We start from the raw sequence: 19,675 nt of genomic DNA, 5'->3' as shown, positions 1-19,675 counted from the left end.
TGCAGCAGGCGACGGTCCCGGGCGCCACCTGCGCGTCGGTGGGAGGCTGGTCCGCGCCCTGGTCCCTCGACGCCCACTGCAAAGGGCAGTGTGAATGACAGACTGTAAACCCTCTGGCCTGCGTCCTTTTCAAGCACCAGAAACCCAAGTCGGAACTAATTCTTTCTTTCGGAAGCCGCAACTCCCCTCCGGTGAGCTCCCGCGGCGCGGCGCCGCCGCCAAAGCTCCTCCTGTCGCCGGTGAGGCCGGGACTACCTGGCGGCGCGGCGCGCGCAGCGCTGAGTCCAGGGCGCCCCCGCCCCCTCCCTCTCCCAGTCCACCTCGTCCGCCCGCCCTCTCGCCCGGCCGAGAGCACAGCCCACTCCCTCCCACCTGCGGCCTCCGGGCCGCCCTCCGCCCGCACCTCTGCCGCAGGCCGGACCCAGCGCGCCCGCCCGTCGGTCAGTCCAGGCCAGGCGCCCGGCGGGCCGCACTCACGCAGTTGGCGCAGGAGGCCTTACGCTGGCGGCGCAGTGCCCGCCCCCTGCGCTCTCCCCGCCCCCTCCCTCCCTCGCAGGGGCCGAGCGAATGTAGCCCGCGAGAGAAAATGGCGGCGGCGGCGGGGAATCGCGCCTCGTCGTCTGGATTCCCGGGCGCCGGGGCTGCAAGCCCTGAGGCGGGCGGCGGCGGAGGGGCCCTCAAGGCGAGCAGCGCGCCCGCGGCGGCAGCGGGACTGCTGCGGGAAGCGGGCAGCGGGGGCCGCGAGCGAGCGGACTGGCGGCGGCGGCAGCTGCGCAAAGTGCGGAGTGTGGAGCTGGACCAGCTGCCTGAGCCGCCGCTCTTCCTTGCCGCCTCACCGCCGTCCTCCTCGACTTCCCCGTCGCCGGAGCCCGCGGACGCAGCGGGGAGTGGGACCGACTTCCAGCCTGTGGCGGTGCCGCCGCCCCACGGAGCCGCGAGCCGCGGCGGCGCCCACCCTGCCGAGCCGGTGGCCGCGCCGGACAGCGGCGCCTCGAGTCCCGCAGCGGCCGAGCCCGGGGAGAAGCGGGCGCCCGCCGCCGAGCCACCTCCTGCAGCGGCCCCCGCCGGGTGAGCAGCGCGGCCGGGGCACGGCGGGGACTTGGGAGCGGGCGGAGGGCAATGAATGAACCCTGGGCACCATGCACGGCGTCTCGGGGCTCAGCGCAGTGAGGCTACGCGCCGCTCGCCGGGACCCGCGCCCCTGAGCACCCCCCGACCCCTCCGGAGTCGGGCGGCGCCCCGGACCCAGAGCCTGGGGGACCGGACGGGGACGTGCGGAAGAGTTTGTTATTGTTTGCAGACATGTGACAGGCGTGCGAGCCTCTCTGCGGGGAACCGTTGCTAAAAGGTGTAGGGGGCCATGGCTGGCTCTGTGGGACTCCTGGAATCGGGGCTCTCCGAGGAGCCCGGGGCCGGGGCATGGCCCTGCGGCGGCGCCCCCGAACGGGTGTCCCCGGGGTAAAGGCATTGGGGGCGAGGCCCGAGCCTGCGGCGGGCGGTGGTCGGAAAAGGGGCGGGGTGGGTGGGAAGCCCGAGGTCGGGTGGGGGACTGAGAGGGCCGAAGAGAAAGTAGCAGGTCCCAGCGGCCGTGACAGGCAGAGCCCCTCGGCCCGCCCGGGACTCGAGACCCTAGGCAGGTATCGCGGGCCAGGCCCGGACGCAGGCGGCGCGCCCCCAGCGCCGGCCGCAGGGTTGGAGGAGGACGGCTTGGTAACGCCTGTCAAAGCGGTGCGGCGGGAGGCTGCACACTCGCAGGGGCTTGCAGTCTTTTAGGAAGTGCGGTTTGTCTAATTGCGGCCCCCAAGGGGCTCTGAGTGTTCCTGGGAATGCGAACTGCACTGCTAAGTCACTTGAGTGACTTCTGTTTGGAGTTTGAATTTGGCCTTTGAAGTTTGCATTTGGCGGAGTGGTGTAAGAGCCAGGACCGGATGTGTCAGCCATTCAGTTTCAAAGCAGTGGTGACTGCTCCCCGCAGCCCCTCCGGCTTGGTCCGCGGACCACGTCGCGGGTGCGGTGCTTCCTGCTTGGTGTCCCGGCGCGGGCCGCCCGCTGAATTCCAGGGGCCACAGTGCGGTGGGCTTCGGTTCAGATGCGTCTTCTGGTGCATATGAAGTACAGTTATGTGTAAGGTAATTTAGACCAGCGGTTTATTGGTCTCTCCCATTTTTGGCTACTGGAAATTTTTATGTTAAAGGAAATTATTTTAAGTGTGACAGCTACGTCCTTGTTTGCTTTTTAAAAATCTAATTAACGTATGCAAAGCACAAAGTCTTGATGGGTATTTTGAGTTGCTGGAAATGTTTTTGTGATAGTCCCTCGTTGCCCTGTAGAATTCCCTGACCTTTATTATGAGAATAAAGCGTGTCATTTTGTGAGACGAATTTGACAGTAGGAGTCCTTGGTTTGGATTAATTATCTAAAGTGCTCTGGCATTTTTTGTCCACTTGATTATTTGCTTAAAATCACGATCCATTTAATATTTAGATGTCCTCTTCCACCTCCCCAAGAACTAAAAAACATGCTCCGCACTGTGCCATGGCACTACTGAGACGAAAGGAGATTTGTGACTGATAACAGTTTTCTGTGCACTTGTACATGTAATTTATTCTTACAAGAGTTATGAACCTCTATAGTTTTTCTGTTTCTGTGCAGATTGTATTAAAACTTAACTAGAATAATTCTTTGAAGGCAACTTTTACTTTAAATGAACTCCAGATAAACTCCCCAAATTTAAGAAAATTGTATCTAAGGAGACCTAACTTTTTGGATACAATAAATAATTTAGCAAACGTCAGCATTCTAGTCCTCTTAATGAGCTGTGAATATAGTAGAAGAGCATCCATTGTAAAAATAATGTACTGAAATTGCTTAGTGTTGTCTCGACACAAAACAAGAGGTCTAAGGTGGAGGCAGATAGAATTTAGGGACTAAGTAATCCATGCTTAGTATTCGCGTTTTATAACCGAGGTTTTTTCAAACCCTTTGCTTAAGGTGTAGGTTATAATTGCACAGTATAAGAAAATAATGGGCTAGTAAGAATAATCTTTTTTAAAAAAAATTATTTTTACTAGTCAGAATGCTGTTGTTTTATCCCAAATGTCATATGTAAAGATTTCATTTATAGTAAAATGTTGATTCCCTAACCTTATGAAATATTATAGTGAATTTTTTTTCCTTAACAATTGGGTTGAAATTCATTTGAATCTGTTGGTGTAAGACTTTGTGGGGAGACGGCTTGTATCTTATTTGTGTGTGTATATTTTGTGTTGCATGTTGGTTATGATACATGATTACTTACCATTTAAATTAAAGCTTTAGAAAAAAACCCCTTGATTATAGCCAACTCAATAAAATATCAGTTGAACTTTATGTTTTACTTTTTTTTTTTTTGACAGTTGTTAAGTTACATTCATACTTCCAAGAGGAAAATCTAAGATTTTGAAATATTTGAGAGTTCTGTGGTTTTTTTTTTAATTTTAGAATTTCCTTCGATCTTTGGATGTAGAAAATACACTTTGAATTAGAAGTTATATAAATAATACTCATTTAAATAGAAGATTTTAAGTTTGTCCCTCTTTTTCAGGGTTAATAGCTGAAATCAGTGAAAGCGCCTGTAAGTGGCGCCCAAGGGTTTGGAATTTTTCCTTATATTACAGAATTTAGGGGCTTTTTCTTCCTATTTACTGTCTTTGAAGAAAAATTACAGTGTTACTCTCCATTGAACAGGCTATTGTGAGTTTGGTAGATATAATTACCCCATCCTATTTTTGTAACTTAAAAAAACCAAACTATCAATTTGCTGGCCCCGTGAAAGAACAAGATATGCTGTACTTGTTAATGTTAGTTTTTGTTTAAAACTAAAGATATTTCACAGGCTGCTTTTATATCCTCATATAGCTCTCAGATTTCACTTCCTTTTTAAAGCTGTTAGGCTAAAAATATAATTTAGTGACCTTTTAGTAAAGAGGAGTTATAAGAGCGTTATTACTGAAAAATTACTCTTAAAATATTAAGTTGGTGACTTTATAAAAATAAAGGTAGTCACATAAGTTAGTATTCCATGAATTTGTAAGGTTTTAGTTAAGTATGGTCTCAATTTCATTTTAAATCAGGTAAGAAAATTAATGCATTCTTCAAAGATGAACCTTATTAAATAAAATTCTGGAAGAGAAATATCAGAGCTAGAATTGTTGCCAACTTTTATTTTCTTTTCATATCTGATTTTGGCAAGAATGACTGGTTAACCAACATTCCTTAATATATGATTTCCAATGCACTATAATAACTCCATTTTGTTAGATATGAAAAACAGGAAGTAGCCCTGTTCATTGGTATTCTTTTACGACTTACATAGCACCTCGAGCATAATATGTTGCATGTTTTAGAAATGGCCACTGAGTTGTCAACTTGCAGATTTCAAAATGTGGGAAGAAAGGAGTGTTCTTTTGCTTTCAACAAGAGCAAAAAAAAAAAAAAAAAAAAAAAAACTAGCTACAGCTTGCCTAGGCTGAGTCGGCTAATCAGTCCTTGACACTGCCTGTGTGCATCCCAAAGGAAGAAATGATGGAGTGGCAAGTTAGTTAATGGGGAATGGATTACCATGAGGAAAAATATGGGACATTCAGAAATGCTCTCAGGTAGAAAGCACCACTTTTGCATTTTGTAGTCTAGTCATCTTCTTGGGTTGAGGGCTATCTCTTACACAGAAGGCAATGGGAAAATGTGTCATGGAAAAGTAATAGTCTCTAGAGGCTGCTTAGGAACTCCTTGTATATTACACCTTTAATCTTGGAATTCTTTGCTTCTATGAAATACGTCAAGTATGGATGTGGTTGTTTCCTTAGTCCTAGCCTCTTTTCATATCCTAAGTTAAAAGCTTAAGCAACTTAAAGATGTAAATGGTAGAGTATTAATGTGAGGAAATGTGTAAGATTAGGAGTAACCCAAAGTTGTCTTTAAGAAATTATTTAAGAACATATTTAATCATGAAAGAAATAATCAGGGCCAGAATTAGTAGATGGTTCATTGCAAAGTGTGAGATTAGTCAGGTACTCTTTTCAGATTGCAAAAATATATTAGGATTTTATCTGTGGCTTAAAACATATTCATTGAGCATATAGATATGCCTAGATACCTTTTATATAATCACCTTTTTTGCCTTCTGTGTGTGTGTATAATATCTATTATATGTATTATATATATATTTTTATATAATCTCATTTAATCATCACTGCAGTCCCATAAGATAGTGTAATTTCTGTTTTCTGAAGGTGCAAACTCATCTGAGATGGTAAAGCCTTATGATCACACAACTAGAAGAAAGCTAGGATTCAATCCCAAGTCAGTCTGACTGCACAGTCTGTTTCTTTCCACTACTCTGCTTCTTCTATTTTCTTTTACAAATTAACAATCAAATTAATTGATTATTTTTAAGGAGAAATTTGTTTTGCAGGAATTCTAATAGATCATGAGCTAGATCTCTACCCTCTGCTAAGTTTGCCAATAGGTATGTTTCTGTAACCTGGCCTTGTATATGTAATACAAGTAAACTGTATTTAGATCACCCTATCATGTCTGCCAGAGAGGATTAGTCATTAGTGTTGAATGTTTCTTAGATTTATTGATTTGTGCTGTATTAAATCATAAATGAAAGGAGATAAAGAAGCTGAAATTAACGTTGGTTCATTCATGATAATCACACAGGAAGAGAAACTTTTAGTATTGCTATACCCTACCCCTTTGTTATTGTTTTAGACTGCATCCGTTTAACATTTATGAACTTCTGCAAGGTAGTGGTCTTGGGTGGTGGAGAAAAAGATTATGAGTGCACAAGCTGTTTCTGTCGGTAGGTTGTAGTATGAACATGTTTCACAATACTGTGTTAAGTGCTATAAGAGAGATGGGGGATACAGAGGGGATACAACATACTGGTTTCAAACTATTTCTGCCTACTCTCATAAGAGGAATATATACAAAACTGCATGTTCAGGCATGATTTTTTTTTCTTGCAAGAGAAAATTAAAAAGGAGATACGAGGAGCAAGAAATTCAACATCTGCTGATGCTAGTTCTGAAATTCAGTCTTTATTATTAGTAACAGCAACTCTACTAGTTATGAAAACAACATGGAGAAATGTAAAATAATGCTCTAGGGCGTAAGATGATCAAGGAAGGTAGCCTTTATTTACTCTATGGCATGTCATAGGTGATTTAGTTATGTTTGGTATGGAAGGGAGTTCTGTATTGTTAGTGACTGAGTCCTTTGGAATACGAGGCTGGTTTGATACAGATGTTAATTTGATCGAGATGTTGTAGAATACTAAGGGGAATTGTTAAAACTCACCAAGTGTATAATTCTGCAAGTACACATCAGTCACCTGGGAATTAACTAACCCATCAGACCTCTTGAAGACTGGAAAAAGTGCCTGGAGCCACATGGTACAGCCTACACAGTACTGTAGTTAGTGCGTTAAATAAGTTTATCACCTGTAAGCATAATGATGATGGATAGATGTGTAGTGAGAAGAGAGTCAATACTGGGGTGTAGGTGGAAGTTTGCTCTTGACAGATGTTATCATTACTTTTTTTATTTTTAAATTAGAAATGGGTTCTCACTATGTTGCCTAGGCTGGAATCGAACTCCTGGGCCCAGGTGATCTTTCCACATAGCTGGAACTACAGTTGCAAGCCACTGTGTCCGGCTTTACTTTTCTTCATTGCCTAAACAATAATTTAAGTGATATGTTATCACATAATCTTCAAACTGGTCTTATGGCATTCTGAATACTAAATATCAGTTGTTAATAGACCAGGAGTTTTATCTGATTCTTTGCACCATCTCCCAGCATCTAGACTAGTGTCTGGCACCCATGAATATTAGGTGCCCAGAAATGTTAACAGGAATTAATTTTCCCAAAGTGGTTAAATTAGTGTTATCTGAAGATTAAAATAATGTAGTGTGATTTTAATCATGTTCTAGCTTAAGACAAGTTTTGAAGGCAAGAACTGTTTTTTATGAGTTTTTGTACAACGTTTGGTATTTATTTATTTATTTTTGAGACAGAGTCTTGCTCTGTTACCCAGCTTGGAGTGCAGTGGCGCAATCTCTGCTCACTGCAACCTCTTCCTCCTAGGTTCAAGCAGTTCTGCCTAGCCTCTCGAGTAACTAGCTGGGATTATAGGCATGCCCCACCATGCCCAGTTAATTTTTGTATTTTTTTGTAGAGATAGTAGTTCACCATGTTGGCCAGGCTGGTCTTGAACTCCTGACCTCGAGTGATCCGCCCACCTTGGCCTCCCAAAGTGCTGGGGTTACAGGAATGAGCCACTGCGCCCAGACCATTGCTTGATGTTTGATAGCAGTAGTTGGCATTTAACAAGCAGTCATTGATAATATTGACCAATTTTATATTATGTGAACCTTCTAATAATTAGTGTAGTTACAAAATAATAGGAGCCATGCTCAAACTGTCAAATATTGAGAAAATTGAATTCCTGGTATTTGGAAGTGTCTGGTTATTTGAGTTAATTGGTAAGCCCTCCTGATTTTCCTCTTAACTATGACACTTCTTCCGTGGCGCCCATCTTCATCCTCTTGAATGTTGATACGAGAAGATCCCCAGGGTGGTCCTAGGCCTTCTATCATTCTGTCTTGTCCATCCCCACCCCAGTCTTATTAATGCCCTTAGATCAGTTATGGACCATTTACAAATGATTGCAGAGTTTATTGTCCTAACCATGACCTCTCCTCAAGTCCAGACCTACACCTGGCTACGTGACACCTGTGCAGTCAGATGTCTAAAACCAAATTCAAGATCTTCCCTAAACCTCCTAACATGTTCCCTGCTCGTTAAATGGCAGAACCAGAACCGAGAAGTCACCCTTGACACCTCCTCCTCTCACCTCCTCAGATTCAGTCCATCCTTAGGTGCTGGCAGTTTGACCTATTATCACACCCCTAGCCAGGTGCCCATTGTCTCTCATTTCCACTAACTTAGTAGCCTCCTTGCCTGATTCTGTGTCCTTTCTCCTTTGCAGTCTGTTCCAATCTGTTCTCTGTATTAGGTGGCCAGAGTGATCATTTCAAAATGTAAATCTGATCATAACTTTCTCCCTCCAGAAAAGTAAATGTAATTTAATTTTAAGATGTTCAGATGCCTTCCATTTGGATAAAGACCAGGAAATCTTTAACGTGCCTTACCGAGTCCCTGCCTGGTCGGGCCCCTGCGTGCTTCTCCAGGCCCATCTCAGCTCACACTTGCCCTTGTTCCATGGCAGGGTTGCCTGCTTTCATTTCCTCAGACTCACTGCCTTCTGCTATAGGGCCCTCACATGCTCCCTCTACCAGGAACACTGTTTCTCCATAAAGTCAGCTCCTCATTGTTAAGTCATTGACACTTCCTCAGGGAAGCTTTCCCTGATCCGCCCGGACGGGCTTTGTAGCAGGGTGTCCCTACTGTCAGTGTTGTGTTTGTACATTTGTTATCTCATTTAATGAATGACTACCTTCCCCAGAAGACTGAAGACTGAGTGGGCAGGGCCTGGACCTAGCACCTAGCAAAATGCCTGGCATAGGGTAGACACTGTGTAAATATTTGTTGAATAAATGAATGAGAGAGATAATGGCATGTTCAAATTAGTGGATCCACTGTTTTTCCTGTTTAGTCAGACGTAATTTAGGACATAACTAAAAAGGTGTTAAATGACAAAAGTCTAGACTATTGGTGTTTCCACATTGTAGATTTGTGGTAGACTCATTGAGAGGTATCTGGACTTGTAGACATGCCTAGTGCCTCGAGTGAAATAGGACAGCTTAATGTAGTAGAGAGCAAATAGCTATACTGCATGACAACTTTATAGGTAAGAAGAGTCTGCTATGTATATATAATTATTCTGTACTTAATAGGGAGTTAAGAGTGTGTGTGTATATATATGCATTTATATATTCACACATACATCTGTGTGAATGAATATACACATAAAGGTGTCATGCATTAATATAATTCTTATTTTTTAAGTTCTCAGGATGTCATCTAAACTCAAGATATCATTTTTAGAATTCTTGTCTTGATAACCCTACAGCATCCAAAATTCATTAATTTGACCATAATTCAACTTGGGATAAATAAAAGTTCACATTTGCATTGCAGATAGTATTTGTTAGGCAGGTACTCCACGAGATTGCAGAAGCCAAGAACCTATATAACAGAAAACATTTTAAAGTTTACTGTTGGTAAGTAAACCCAGCAGCCTCTCTTATCTAGAACGTGAGTTAGCACTAAGAAGTAAGAAAAAATGTTCAAAGCAGCCAAACGACCTGTAACAAAATATGTGCTTTGAAGCACTTTGATTTTACACTTAGAAGAGTTCCCAGGGCATTTGCTCAGGATTGATACTTATTTCAGAGGTTGTTCATGCAATCTTGTTAATGTGGTGTTCCTAACATGCAGCAATTAGAAGCAGCCAGTTAGAGGGGGTGGCAGTGTGAGTCCTGCAGGAGGCAGGTTCCCCAAAGGCAGCAGTGTTGGCACACCTGACAGAGGAGAGAGGGAGAAGAGGATGTCAAAACATTGCAGTCGGGGCCACCTGGCATTGGTACAGTTAGTTCCACCTGGGTAGCCTCTACCATTTAAAAATATACTCAGTGAAGTTGGGCAGCTTGTAATATAGATTAAGGAAAGTTACTATCCAAGATAGTTATAGAAAGTGTCTTGACCTTTCAGTGGTAAGCCTCTTAACTTTTCTGTAAGATGTAGTTCTCTAGCCTTGATGATACTGAATAAATATGTACTTTAGAATTATATAAAATTGGATGCTGCTCACCAAATGTCTTAACTATTATCTGTGTGGAAAAATCTTTTTTGTTACTGTTGACCTGAGTCATTTTATACCCTGCAGTTTCTTTAAAATGCTTAATAATCACCACTATCACTAATATACTGATCTTTTCCTTTTTTTTTTTTTTTTTTTTTTTTTTTTTTGAGACAGAGTCTTAAAGATATTGTTCTTGCTCCAAGGGTATAGATTCTTCTTCGTCTCTCTCTTTTTTTTTTTTTGTTTGAGATGGAGTTTCGCTCTTGTTGCCCAGGCTGGAGTGCAATGGCACGACAATCTCGGCTCACCACAACCTCCGCCTCCCGGATTCAGGTGATTCTCCTGCCTCAGGCTCCCGAATAGCTGGGATTACAGGCGCCTGCCACCAAGCCCAGCTAATTTTTGTATTTTTAGTAGAGACAGGGTTTCACCATGTTGGCCAGGCTGGTCTTGAACTCCCAACCTCCGGTGATCCACCCGCCTCAGCTTCCCAAAGTGCTGGGATTACAGGTGTGAGCCACTGCGCCCGGCTGGGTCTAGATTCTTAAATAATCAGATTTCAAGTTTTGTACAAAGATTGAAGGAAAGCTAGTATTTAACCAGAAAGAAAGGGTTTGTCGGGAGATTGTCAGCTGTATCTTTGCTGACTCACTGATACTGTGGTGTCTAAGACATCTTGGCTTTTATGACAGAATCCTGCTTACAACTTTCTCCAGGATAGTTCCTCCAGGAGGGACCCCTCTGCCAGGCACTGTGGCAGTCACATGTCCAGGCTGCGTCCCTGCCCTGCTCAGCCTCTTCATCCTTGCATTCAGATCTCCATGTGATTTAGGGTGCCCATCAGGGTAAACACTGCTACTGTCTCTTTAAATGCTGTGCTCTTACTCTTCTGGCTTTCACACCTTCAGCTTCCAATCAGTCACCAGTTCTTGTTGTTACCACTCTCCTACTAGCCTGAGAATCCACCCAACTTTCTCCACTGCCATGGCTGCTAACCCAGGGTCAGGCCACTGTCAACTCACTGTCAACCTTTTCTTCACCCTCAGAATAAAGTTCAGACTCTGTAACGCAGTTCAGAAACCCCTGGCTCTCAGGCCTCTGCTCAATCTCAGCAGTCCCTCAGAACAGTCTGCTGCAGTCATTGGGCACCATGCTCATAGTTTTAGTCCCTCAACTGACCCTTTTTTTTTTTTTTTTTTTTTTTAGAAAACAATTTTTATTTAAAAATTTATTTTATAAAAAGTGTTGGCATGAATACATAGATAAGGCATTTGAAATGGCTTCTCTGGTTGGACTGTTAACCAGCTGAATTCCAGCTCTGTCCTGCAGCTGATCACCCTTTCTCGGCATGCCCAATGCTCTAACCTCTATCTAGGATACTCCTTCCAGCTCTGTGGTGAGGTTTTTTGTTTGTTTTGTTTTTATTCTCTTTGCAACAAAGAATTATTGGTATTCCACTAAAAAATAGATGTGGCTTTGTAGAAATCAGTGCTATACTGTGAATTCTGCTGAACTCTGGTTTTAATGTTCCTCGATACCTGAGGTAGATTTGCTACTTTTAAGCCTTTTTAGTGTTTTTCTCTATCATTGTACATGTAGTCAGGTCTTACTGAACGACAGTTTACAAAGAGATGTTTGTAAAGCACACAGTATTGTAAAGTGAATCAGATTTTCTTATTTTGAGGTAAAAGCTTAGAGGTGTGGTCTCAGGGAAAAAATGTTGCTGCCAACCTACATATTGCCGTCCTTGAGAACAAACCGAGGCCTTCACAGTTCAGACAACAGATATGCTTAAATACTTCAAGCAGAGAGCTTGATGACGATGTAGGCATCACAAGGTTTATGTCAGCTGCTGGACCTGCGCAGACAGGGTCCCAGCAAGCTGACAGGTTGTAGGTGAGCAAGCATGTTAGATGTGCAGGTCACTCACATCCCTTTTTGTCAGATCTGTGGATGTTCTTTCTTGAGAAAGGAAAGGTCAGAGTAGTAAGCATGATAGAGCGAGTGTCTTCAGTCCTGCTATCACTTCTGAGAAGGAGATGTCCATGCCTCCAGGAAACACTCCCAGAGCTGTGAGCCAGGCACCGAGGTGCTGGGGACACAGCAGGAAGGACGTCTCCATCCTGTAGTCACTTGCCTGTGGAGGAGCTTACCTGATGACAAAGACAGTGCAGGCCCCAGTCCACTGGGAGTCAGGGAGGCATCAGGGGGCTTTTTTGGGAAATGTGAGGTGGAGCACCAAGCCAAGTCCTGATGAATGTGGAGGAGTGAACCAGGTGAAGGGAACTTGCAAGGAGGTTTTGTGGCCTAGGGGTGGGTGGAGAACACACAGACCCAGAAATCAGCAGTCTTAGGATGGCATGGAGGACTGCAAGTATAGTTCTGGTAACTCGGTCAGAGTGGAGGCAGGGTGCAGAGACCCAGCTGGGACACAATGTCTGGCTCTGGCCAGAGAGAGAGCCATGCAGAGCTCTCTGCCTTGTATTGCCACTACTGACCAATCCTTGGATCTCAGCACTTAGGACCAAATAAAAAAGCCTTTGTAATTTGACAGGTAACCACAGAGTGTTAGGAAGTGGGTCAGGAGGCCCCAGGAAGGATTTACATCAGAGCTGGGACAAGACAGTCTGGGGTCACAAATCTGGGAGCTGTGGCTTTTGCACTTCAGTAGCGCCACATAGTTTCAGAGGTTCACAGATTGGGAAGTGTTCTCATGGCAAAATGAATTCCATCCACCGTGGTCCTGAATTTGGTTTTGGAACTACATGTTGACATTTCAGAGACCATATACTGTAGTGATTAAGAACCTGGGTCCGGCCAGGCACAGTGGCTCACGCCCGTAATCCCAACACTTTGGGAGGCCGAGGCGGGTGGATCACCTGAAGTCAGGAATTCGAGACCAGCCTGGCCAACATGATGAAACCCCATCTCTACTAAAAATACAAAAAAAGAACCTGGGCCCTAGGAATTAGACCTGTTAGCTACTTGGACCCCAGGGAAGTCACTTCTCTGAACCTTGAATTTCTTGTCTTTAAAATGGGATCGTTGGTACCATTTTAGTGGTGCTTTTCTGGATCAAGCACCATTCTTGATCCAGAAAAGTATTCAGTTAATACTAACTATAGATAGTACTCTTGCACATAACTATCTATTCTCACTACTTAAACCTTTAACTGTACAGATGAGGATGAGGTTAAGAGCCTCCCCCAAGGTTGCCGTGCTACTTACCACTAGGTCAGCAAAGGCAGTTTGTGTAGGTAATGCATCATCTTGATAACAATATATTTTCCCGTTATTTTGAAATGATTTACTAGAAAAATAGAAAATGACAACTTTCAAAATTCTGTGATATGGGATAAAGCATCTCAGGGTTCTCATCTCTGTGACCTAATGCAGGTTTATTGGTCTTGTTTTCTCATCTGTGAAAAGGTTGGTTTACATAATCTCTCAGTTCCCTTCAAGCTCTAGCAACTCTCCAAAAATTTAACTTGGAAATTACTTCTTGTGGCTAAATTTAGCTGTAATTATTGAAACAACAATTAGTTTTTTGAACTTATAAACTCTTGGAATTTTAAACCTGGGTAACAACTATAAAGAGAAATGCAAATGAAAAGCAACAAAGGCTTAGAAAAAAGAAATCATATTTGTTAAGCAACATTAAGTGATGAGAAAATATGTTTTTAAAAAAGCTTATAACTGCTAGGAGAATATTATTTTACAAATTGGAGAAAATAAATTAGGTCAGAGTTATTAACATGTTTGTGTTTAGCAAATACTACCTTACTAAGGGGACAGTTTTGAAAATAACTTTAATTTTTTGACAACCTTGCTATTAAAAGCTATCTTTTTCTTCTCAATGTTAATTGTATAAAGAAGGGACATTCTTGGATATAACCTCTAAAAAAGCCTCTTCTTTGACTTCTTCCTATGTTTATAAAGACCTTTTTGTAAGTAATATGTATGCATCTTTTTTTAGGTTAAAAATGCATCGCTTGGTAACAATCATATTGCTTCCTAATTGTCAAAATTCACACTTAATTATATTTTGGGAGCTCTTGTCATGTAATTTGGATAAAGTTGACAGCTACTAGAAAATGCAAATGCATTTCACTGTTAATCCTATTATTTTGGGCTCAAGTTCTAAAAAATTATGACTTTCAAATAGACTTGGAATAAGACTGTTTAACTGATTTAATCATTGTAATTGCACCAACTTGAAGCGTATTCACACAAACCACCTTGCCTATTGCTGTTTTTCTTTTCTTTCTTTTTTTTTTTTTTTTGAGATAGGGTCTCACTCCTTAACCCAGGCTGAAGTGCAGTGACACGATCATGACTCACTGCAGCTTCAACCGTCCCGGACTCCGTTGATCCTCCCACTTCAGCCTCCCAAGTAGCTGGGACCACAGGCGCATGCTGCCATACCCAGCTAATTTTTTGTTTGTTTGTTTTGTTTTGTTTTGTGTTTTAGGGACGGGGTTTTACCATGTTGCATAGGCCGGTCTCCAACTCCTGGGCTCAAGCAATCCACCCACCTTGGCCTCCCAGAATGCCAGGATTACAGGCGTGAGCCACCATGCCAAGCCCGCATTGCTGTTTTTTATACACAGAACTGAAACTGCTCATAATTCATTGCAGAGCACACGGACATTCAGCAGTAATTACTTTTTGTCTTGGATTCCTGGCAGTAAAGAATGCTTGACCCTTCCTGCTTCTACCCCAACCCATGCTAGTTCTTATTGTTGTGATCAGTTATTAGATATTTATTTGGGGCACTTATTCTGTGCTGCTAGCATGTGATTTCCAGATAAGGCTGTGATCAGGAATAGAGCAAAGTCTTTTGAATCTTGGTCACCTCAGCACCATTCTCTAGCTAGTTGTGGCTGATGGTGATACCTGACTGTACATTTTGTTACTAGTAAATAAGGCAGCTAAGCTGTCATCTGCACAATGCAAACTGAAATCATCCTGCAGTTTTTTAAGTGGATAGTAGGACATTCCCTCCACTGCAAGATGATTTGCTGGGAGAGTTTTAAATAGTGCTGAAGACACACGAGAAGAAAGCCTTCCCTTTTTGGGCTCAGGTCCAAAAAAAGCAGTTTTGGCATTAAAGAGAAAAGGTTTATGCTCAAGAACTTCTTGCTTTTTCTTCTCCCTCTTACTTCTTGGACCAAGTTTTGGTGATAAGACACAAAACCGTTAGTGTCTGAAGTACCTCTGAATCCAGCAGCCTTCTAAAGAAATGTGGTCAGAGTTATATTGTGTAATATAATGTTTTCTTCTTGTTGAAGATGCCCCCAGAATACTAATAGATGTCACAGATTTTGCAGATTTTAGTTGTAAATTTAAAATTTTAAAGTCATAGATTTTAATTACTAAAAACAAATTAGTAGACATTTCTTATCTGAGTAGAAGATACTGTTGGCCATACCCTAATCCAAAATGAAATTTTTTTTCCCCAAGTTCTGTTTCTGTTTCATGTTTCACCTTCCCTCTCTCTTTCTTAAACACATACATTTACTACCTCCCCCACCCCCATACATATACAGATCTTGCTAAATTATTGCCTTTTCACTCTACATGGCCAAGTTGTTTTGGGACTTGGTGTTCCGGGATCTTCAGTAAGCCTCTTACACTGGGTTCTGTGCTATAGAAAAGTTGCTATAGTGCTGGTATACACACATTTTCCTGTAAATTTCTCAGTTCTTTATTTAAAAATAAATATTTTATAAACCATTTATTGAGCATTGATAGGGTTTGTGTTTGTAATCAAATGCTACCCATCTGCTTTATACTTTGGATTACCTGTACTGTACTTTTTTACTCCTAGTCTGACTTCCTGTCCTTACACTATTGGGTTACTTCTGCCCCAGCTATATCATTTTGTGTGTATTTAGAGCACATAAGCTAAATCTTATATTGGTTAAAGAGTTTAAAAATCTGTCACAAAATTTAGCCCAAAGACACAAAATTTTATGTTGTCATTTACTGTTTGTTTTTTTTTTTTTTAGTACCTAATCTAGGTTTGATTTTTTTTTTTTTTTTTTTGGTAACGCACTATGAAAGATTGCCTACGTTAAAACCATTGGTAACAGCACTTAAATGTTTTGTAAGAAGTTTCTGCGTAAGGAATATAATATATTGAAAATGTTAATTCATTCTTTCCCATATGCTTATTAGCAGTAGCCATGTGTGTCAGGTCTTTTCAAGTACAGTATTCTTGCACTAAAATAGCCTAGAAATTTTATCATTTCTGCATTCCAGTTCTGTCTTCTATAACTTTTTTTTAACCCGTGAAAATGGGATAAAATGTTGGGTTTTTTTAGGATCATGTGTGTGAATTTGAGGTTCAGAGACTGCAGTCACTGCAGAAACCTGAAAGCCATTACTCTCACTCCTCTGTGATTATATGTGTCCCCTGTGATTCCCACCTGCAGGATTAGGAATGGGAGGGAGAGCAGGGGGTAGAAAAGGAAAGGTGGCAGAATCCATCGCAAACCGGTGAACTCCAAAACCTAATCAGGCTTCTTTCTAGGCAGAGTCTATGAGAGAGGAAGATAGACCACAAAAAAACTAGCCCTAATTTTTTTTAACCCATGATTTCTAATTATCTATGTGTTCATTTTGTAATTCGAGTTTAATCAGACCAACTATCAGGCAGGCATTTAGTTTGCACTTTCAAAAATTGAAATTTATGCCTTTATTAAATGATATCCAGTATCATTTACTTTTTCTTTTAGAACATTAAACGTTAATCCTTTTGAATATTCTCATGTATTTCAAGATACTTATGATTGCTTATGTAGGACTAATGCAAAATTAAATAAGTTCCATGAGAATTCTTTTTTGACCTCACAAGAGTTAAGGAGACCTACTTTATGTGAAGGTGAGATTTTTTTTTTTTTTTTTTTTTTTTTTGAGACGGAGTCTCGCTCTGTCACCCAGGCTGGAGTGCAGTGGCCGGATCTCAGCTCACTGCAAGCTCCGCCTCCCGGGTTCGCGCCATTCTCCTGCCTCAGCCTCCCAAGTAGCTGGGACTACAGGCGCCTGCCACCTCGCCCGGCTACGTTTTTTTTTTTGTATTTTTAGTAGAGACGGGGTTTCACTGTGTTAGCCAGGATGGTCTCGATCTCCTGACCTCGTGATCCGCCCGTCTCGGCCTCCCAAAGTGCTGGGATTACAGGCTTGAGCCACCGCACCCGGCCAAAGGTGAGATTTTTGTAGATAATACTTTGAAAACCAAAATTACTTTGATACTAAACAGCTTATTGTGTCTGTTAAAGTAAAAAACCTAATTGAATTGCAGTTGAAATTCAAGAGTCTAGACATTCCTTGTGGGCATATTTGATTTCCTCTTTCCGCTTTTAGCTGTTGGAGAGGGAATTGCCAGGTGTCTTTAGTGGAAAGATATTTAACCTGCTGTCTGACTGCTTATTGTGGTAGATGAAGTGTTAGCACTGGCTCAGGCTTGTGAGACTGTTCCCCATTACTGTCCTAACACTTTGGCAGGATTTTGAGTAAAGTTACTTTATTTGACCTCTTTTGAGTTTGACCTCATCTATAAATTAGAAATAATGATACCCTTCATACTTACAGAATTTGGGAAGAGCAAATGAGATGATGAATATAAAAACCTACCCTTTCAGAAGGGTAAAAATAAAATACTACAGTTTATGATCATAGCATTTTAGAATTCAGAAGGACAACCTCCTGACTCTAAGCAGTAAAAGTGGCAAGGATAAGGGGTTCAGCCATTGTTGAGAGGTTTCCTGCTTCAGTACAGTGCTGGGTCTGGGACCCAACCTCAATCATCCTAGTTCATTGTCACTCTCCTACTGTACTTATCTGAAATGGCAATAATAGTTAACTTCCTCTGTGCTTGGTACACTGGATGCCTTATGTAGTTTGTCTCATTTAAGTCTTACATCATCCTTGTGAATTTTGATTCCCATTTTACATATGAGAAATCAGAGACTGTGAGAGGTGAGGTATCCTGGCAAGGTGGTAGCAGAGCTAGTGGGCGGCGAAACCTGAAACTGAACCTCAGCAGTTTGACTTCAAGCCTGCGTTCTTAACTTTTATGATTATCTTTGCATTTTTTTTTTTTAATCAAGAGATAAGTTTGTTTAATCAAAACAGATTTTATTGTCTTGGAAAAATTATTCATTTATTTGTCTTAGCTTTTATTCATCACATAGTGTATTATGAAGTCAAAATCGTATGTAGTGATGAATTTTTAAATTATCTGTTTAGGTCTTCCAAAAATACAGAAAACATTAGTGAAGCATTTTAAGGTTTTTTTTTTTTTTTTGAGACGGAGTCTCGCTCTGTCACAGGCTGGAGTACAGTGGCGCTATCTCAGCCCACTGAAACCTCCACCTCCCGGGTTCAAGTGATCCTCCTGCCTCAGCCTCCCTAATAGCTGGGATTATAGGCGCGTGCCACCACACCCAGATAAGTTTTGTATTTTTAGTAGAGACGGGGTTTCACCATGTTGGCCAGGATGGTCTTGATCTCCTGACCTCATGATCCGCCTGCCTTGGCCTCCCAAAGTGCTGGGATTACAGGTATGAGCCCCTGCGCTTTGCCATCATTTTTTTGTTTTTATATGAAGTTCTTATAACATAAGGCAAGTTATAAACACAAATACATTTAGATTTCAGTGTTTTTACCATGCCAGGGAAGAGACGAGGCTTCAGGGAAAAGTATGGTTGAACTTTGTTAATATATACGTTTTTTGCCAGCAGAATTGGAGATATGCTTGGTGTGCACATGCATTAAAAGCCGTAATTGTTAACACTTTTGGAGTACTTCACAGAGTGCCTGCCCAGAGTGTCTCACATGCTTCACACTTGGTGCCTACGCAGCCTTGCAGAGTGGTAAGGGGAGAGTGAACGCTCATGACCTACTGCTGTCTATGCACACACTCCCTCCCCCACAGTGCCTCAGCTCACACCTGAGTATCTCTGTGCATGCTCCCAGGGAGCTTCCTGCATTGCCTCAGGCATTCTGAAATGTATGTCTTTACAACAAGACACACTTGTTAAAGCTCTTTACAAATGGGCCTTGGCGGGGGCAGGGAAAGCTGGTTTTCATTTCCAGTTATTTTAAATTTAGGCTTATTTCACACTTCAGCATTCTTTTAATTAATGTGTTTTAATTAAGAGAATTAATTATTCTTGGTAGGTAATGCCCTTTTATTAATTTGAGTAAAGATGATATCTAAGGCCAGCATCTAGTGTTAAGTTATGCCTAGATGGACTTCTGTTCATTTATTCTGTTACTAGTAGTTGTTCTTCACTAGTGAAGTAAGTTAACGAATGCCTGCCTGTCACATGTGGGGCCTTTGTTTTGTGTTCAGCAGGCACCTTCTTTGATAATTATAAAAGAGCTTAGTGGCTCTGAGAGAATTCAGTAATCTTCCTGATCCCTATGCCTTCCCAACAAAGGAGATTATCTTTTAGTTTATAGAAAGGTCACTCAGGTAAAACTGAAATCTCCTTCGAGGCAAGATAAATATCTTTATCCTTAACTGTGTCTCTGACATGCCATTATTTTTTCTTCAATAATAATAGTTTGCTGGCCCATAAGTTTTTTATGTGAACTGCTTATGGATGGAAACTTAAACACTGTCACTTCAGCTCGATACGTGTTTATTGACATACTTTCCTATGTGTGCATACTGTGCTGGGAACTGAGTAAGCCCCAGGTGTAAATGCTGGAGCCAGGGAAGATAAAAAGAGAGTTTAATTTTTGTGTTCTCTAGCTAGTTATTGATTACTTGTAGCTAATTTCATAAGAAACTCTTGAAGGAAGCTGAAAGGGTAGTTGAGGTTCTACCTGGATTTGACAGGATTCTGTGT

The 19,675-nt window shown here is 42.2% G+C and overlaps 1 protein-coding gene and 1 long non-coding RNA gene across 2 annotated transcripts in view; one reads left to right on the top strand and one right to left on the bottom strand.

The window, feature by feature from the left end:
* The first annotated feature begins 561 nt into the window (after positions 1-561).
* Positions 562-19,675, top strand: part of MAP3K1 (mitogen-activated protein kinase kinase kinase 1) — a 77,278-nt gene continuing 58,164 nt past the window's right edge. The window contains exon 1 of the mRNA XM_050794656.1: positions 562-1,068. Within this exon, the coding sequence (XP_050650613.1) occupies positions 587-1,068 (482 nt within the window). The 5' untranslated portion in view covers positions 562-586. The remainder of the gene's footprint in view (positions 1,069-19,675) is intronic.
* The window catches only part of LOC126957159 (uncharacterized), a 32,740-nt gene continuing 25,030 nt past the window's right edge, over positions 11,966-19,675 (bottom strand). Inside the window, exons 2-3 of the long non-coding RNA XR_007726675.1 lie at positions 13,041-13,122; positions 11,966-12,119 (exon numbers count right to left, since the gene is read on the bottom strand). This is a non-coding gene — a long non-coding RNA (uncharacterized LOC126957159). The remainder of the gene's footprint in view (positions 12,120-13,040; positions 13,123-19,675) is intronic.

Source organism: Macaca thibetana, chromosome 6 (assembly GCF_024542745.1).
Source record: "Macaca thibetana thibetana isolate TM-01 chromosome 6, ASM2454274v1, whole genome shotgun sequence".
NCBI classification, from domain to species: domain Eukaryota; kingdom Metazoa; phylum Chordata; class Mammalia; order Primates; family Cercopithecidae; genus Macaca; species Macaca thibetana.
This window is presented reverse-complemented; position numbering and strand designations above follow the sequence as displayed.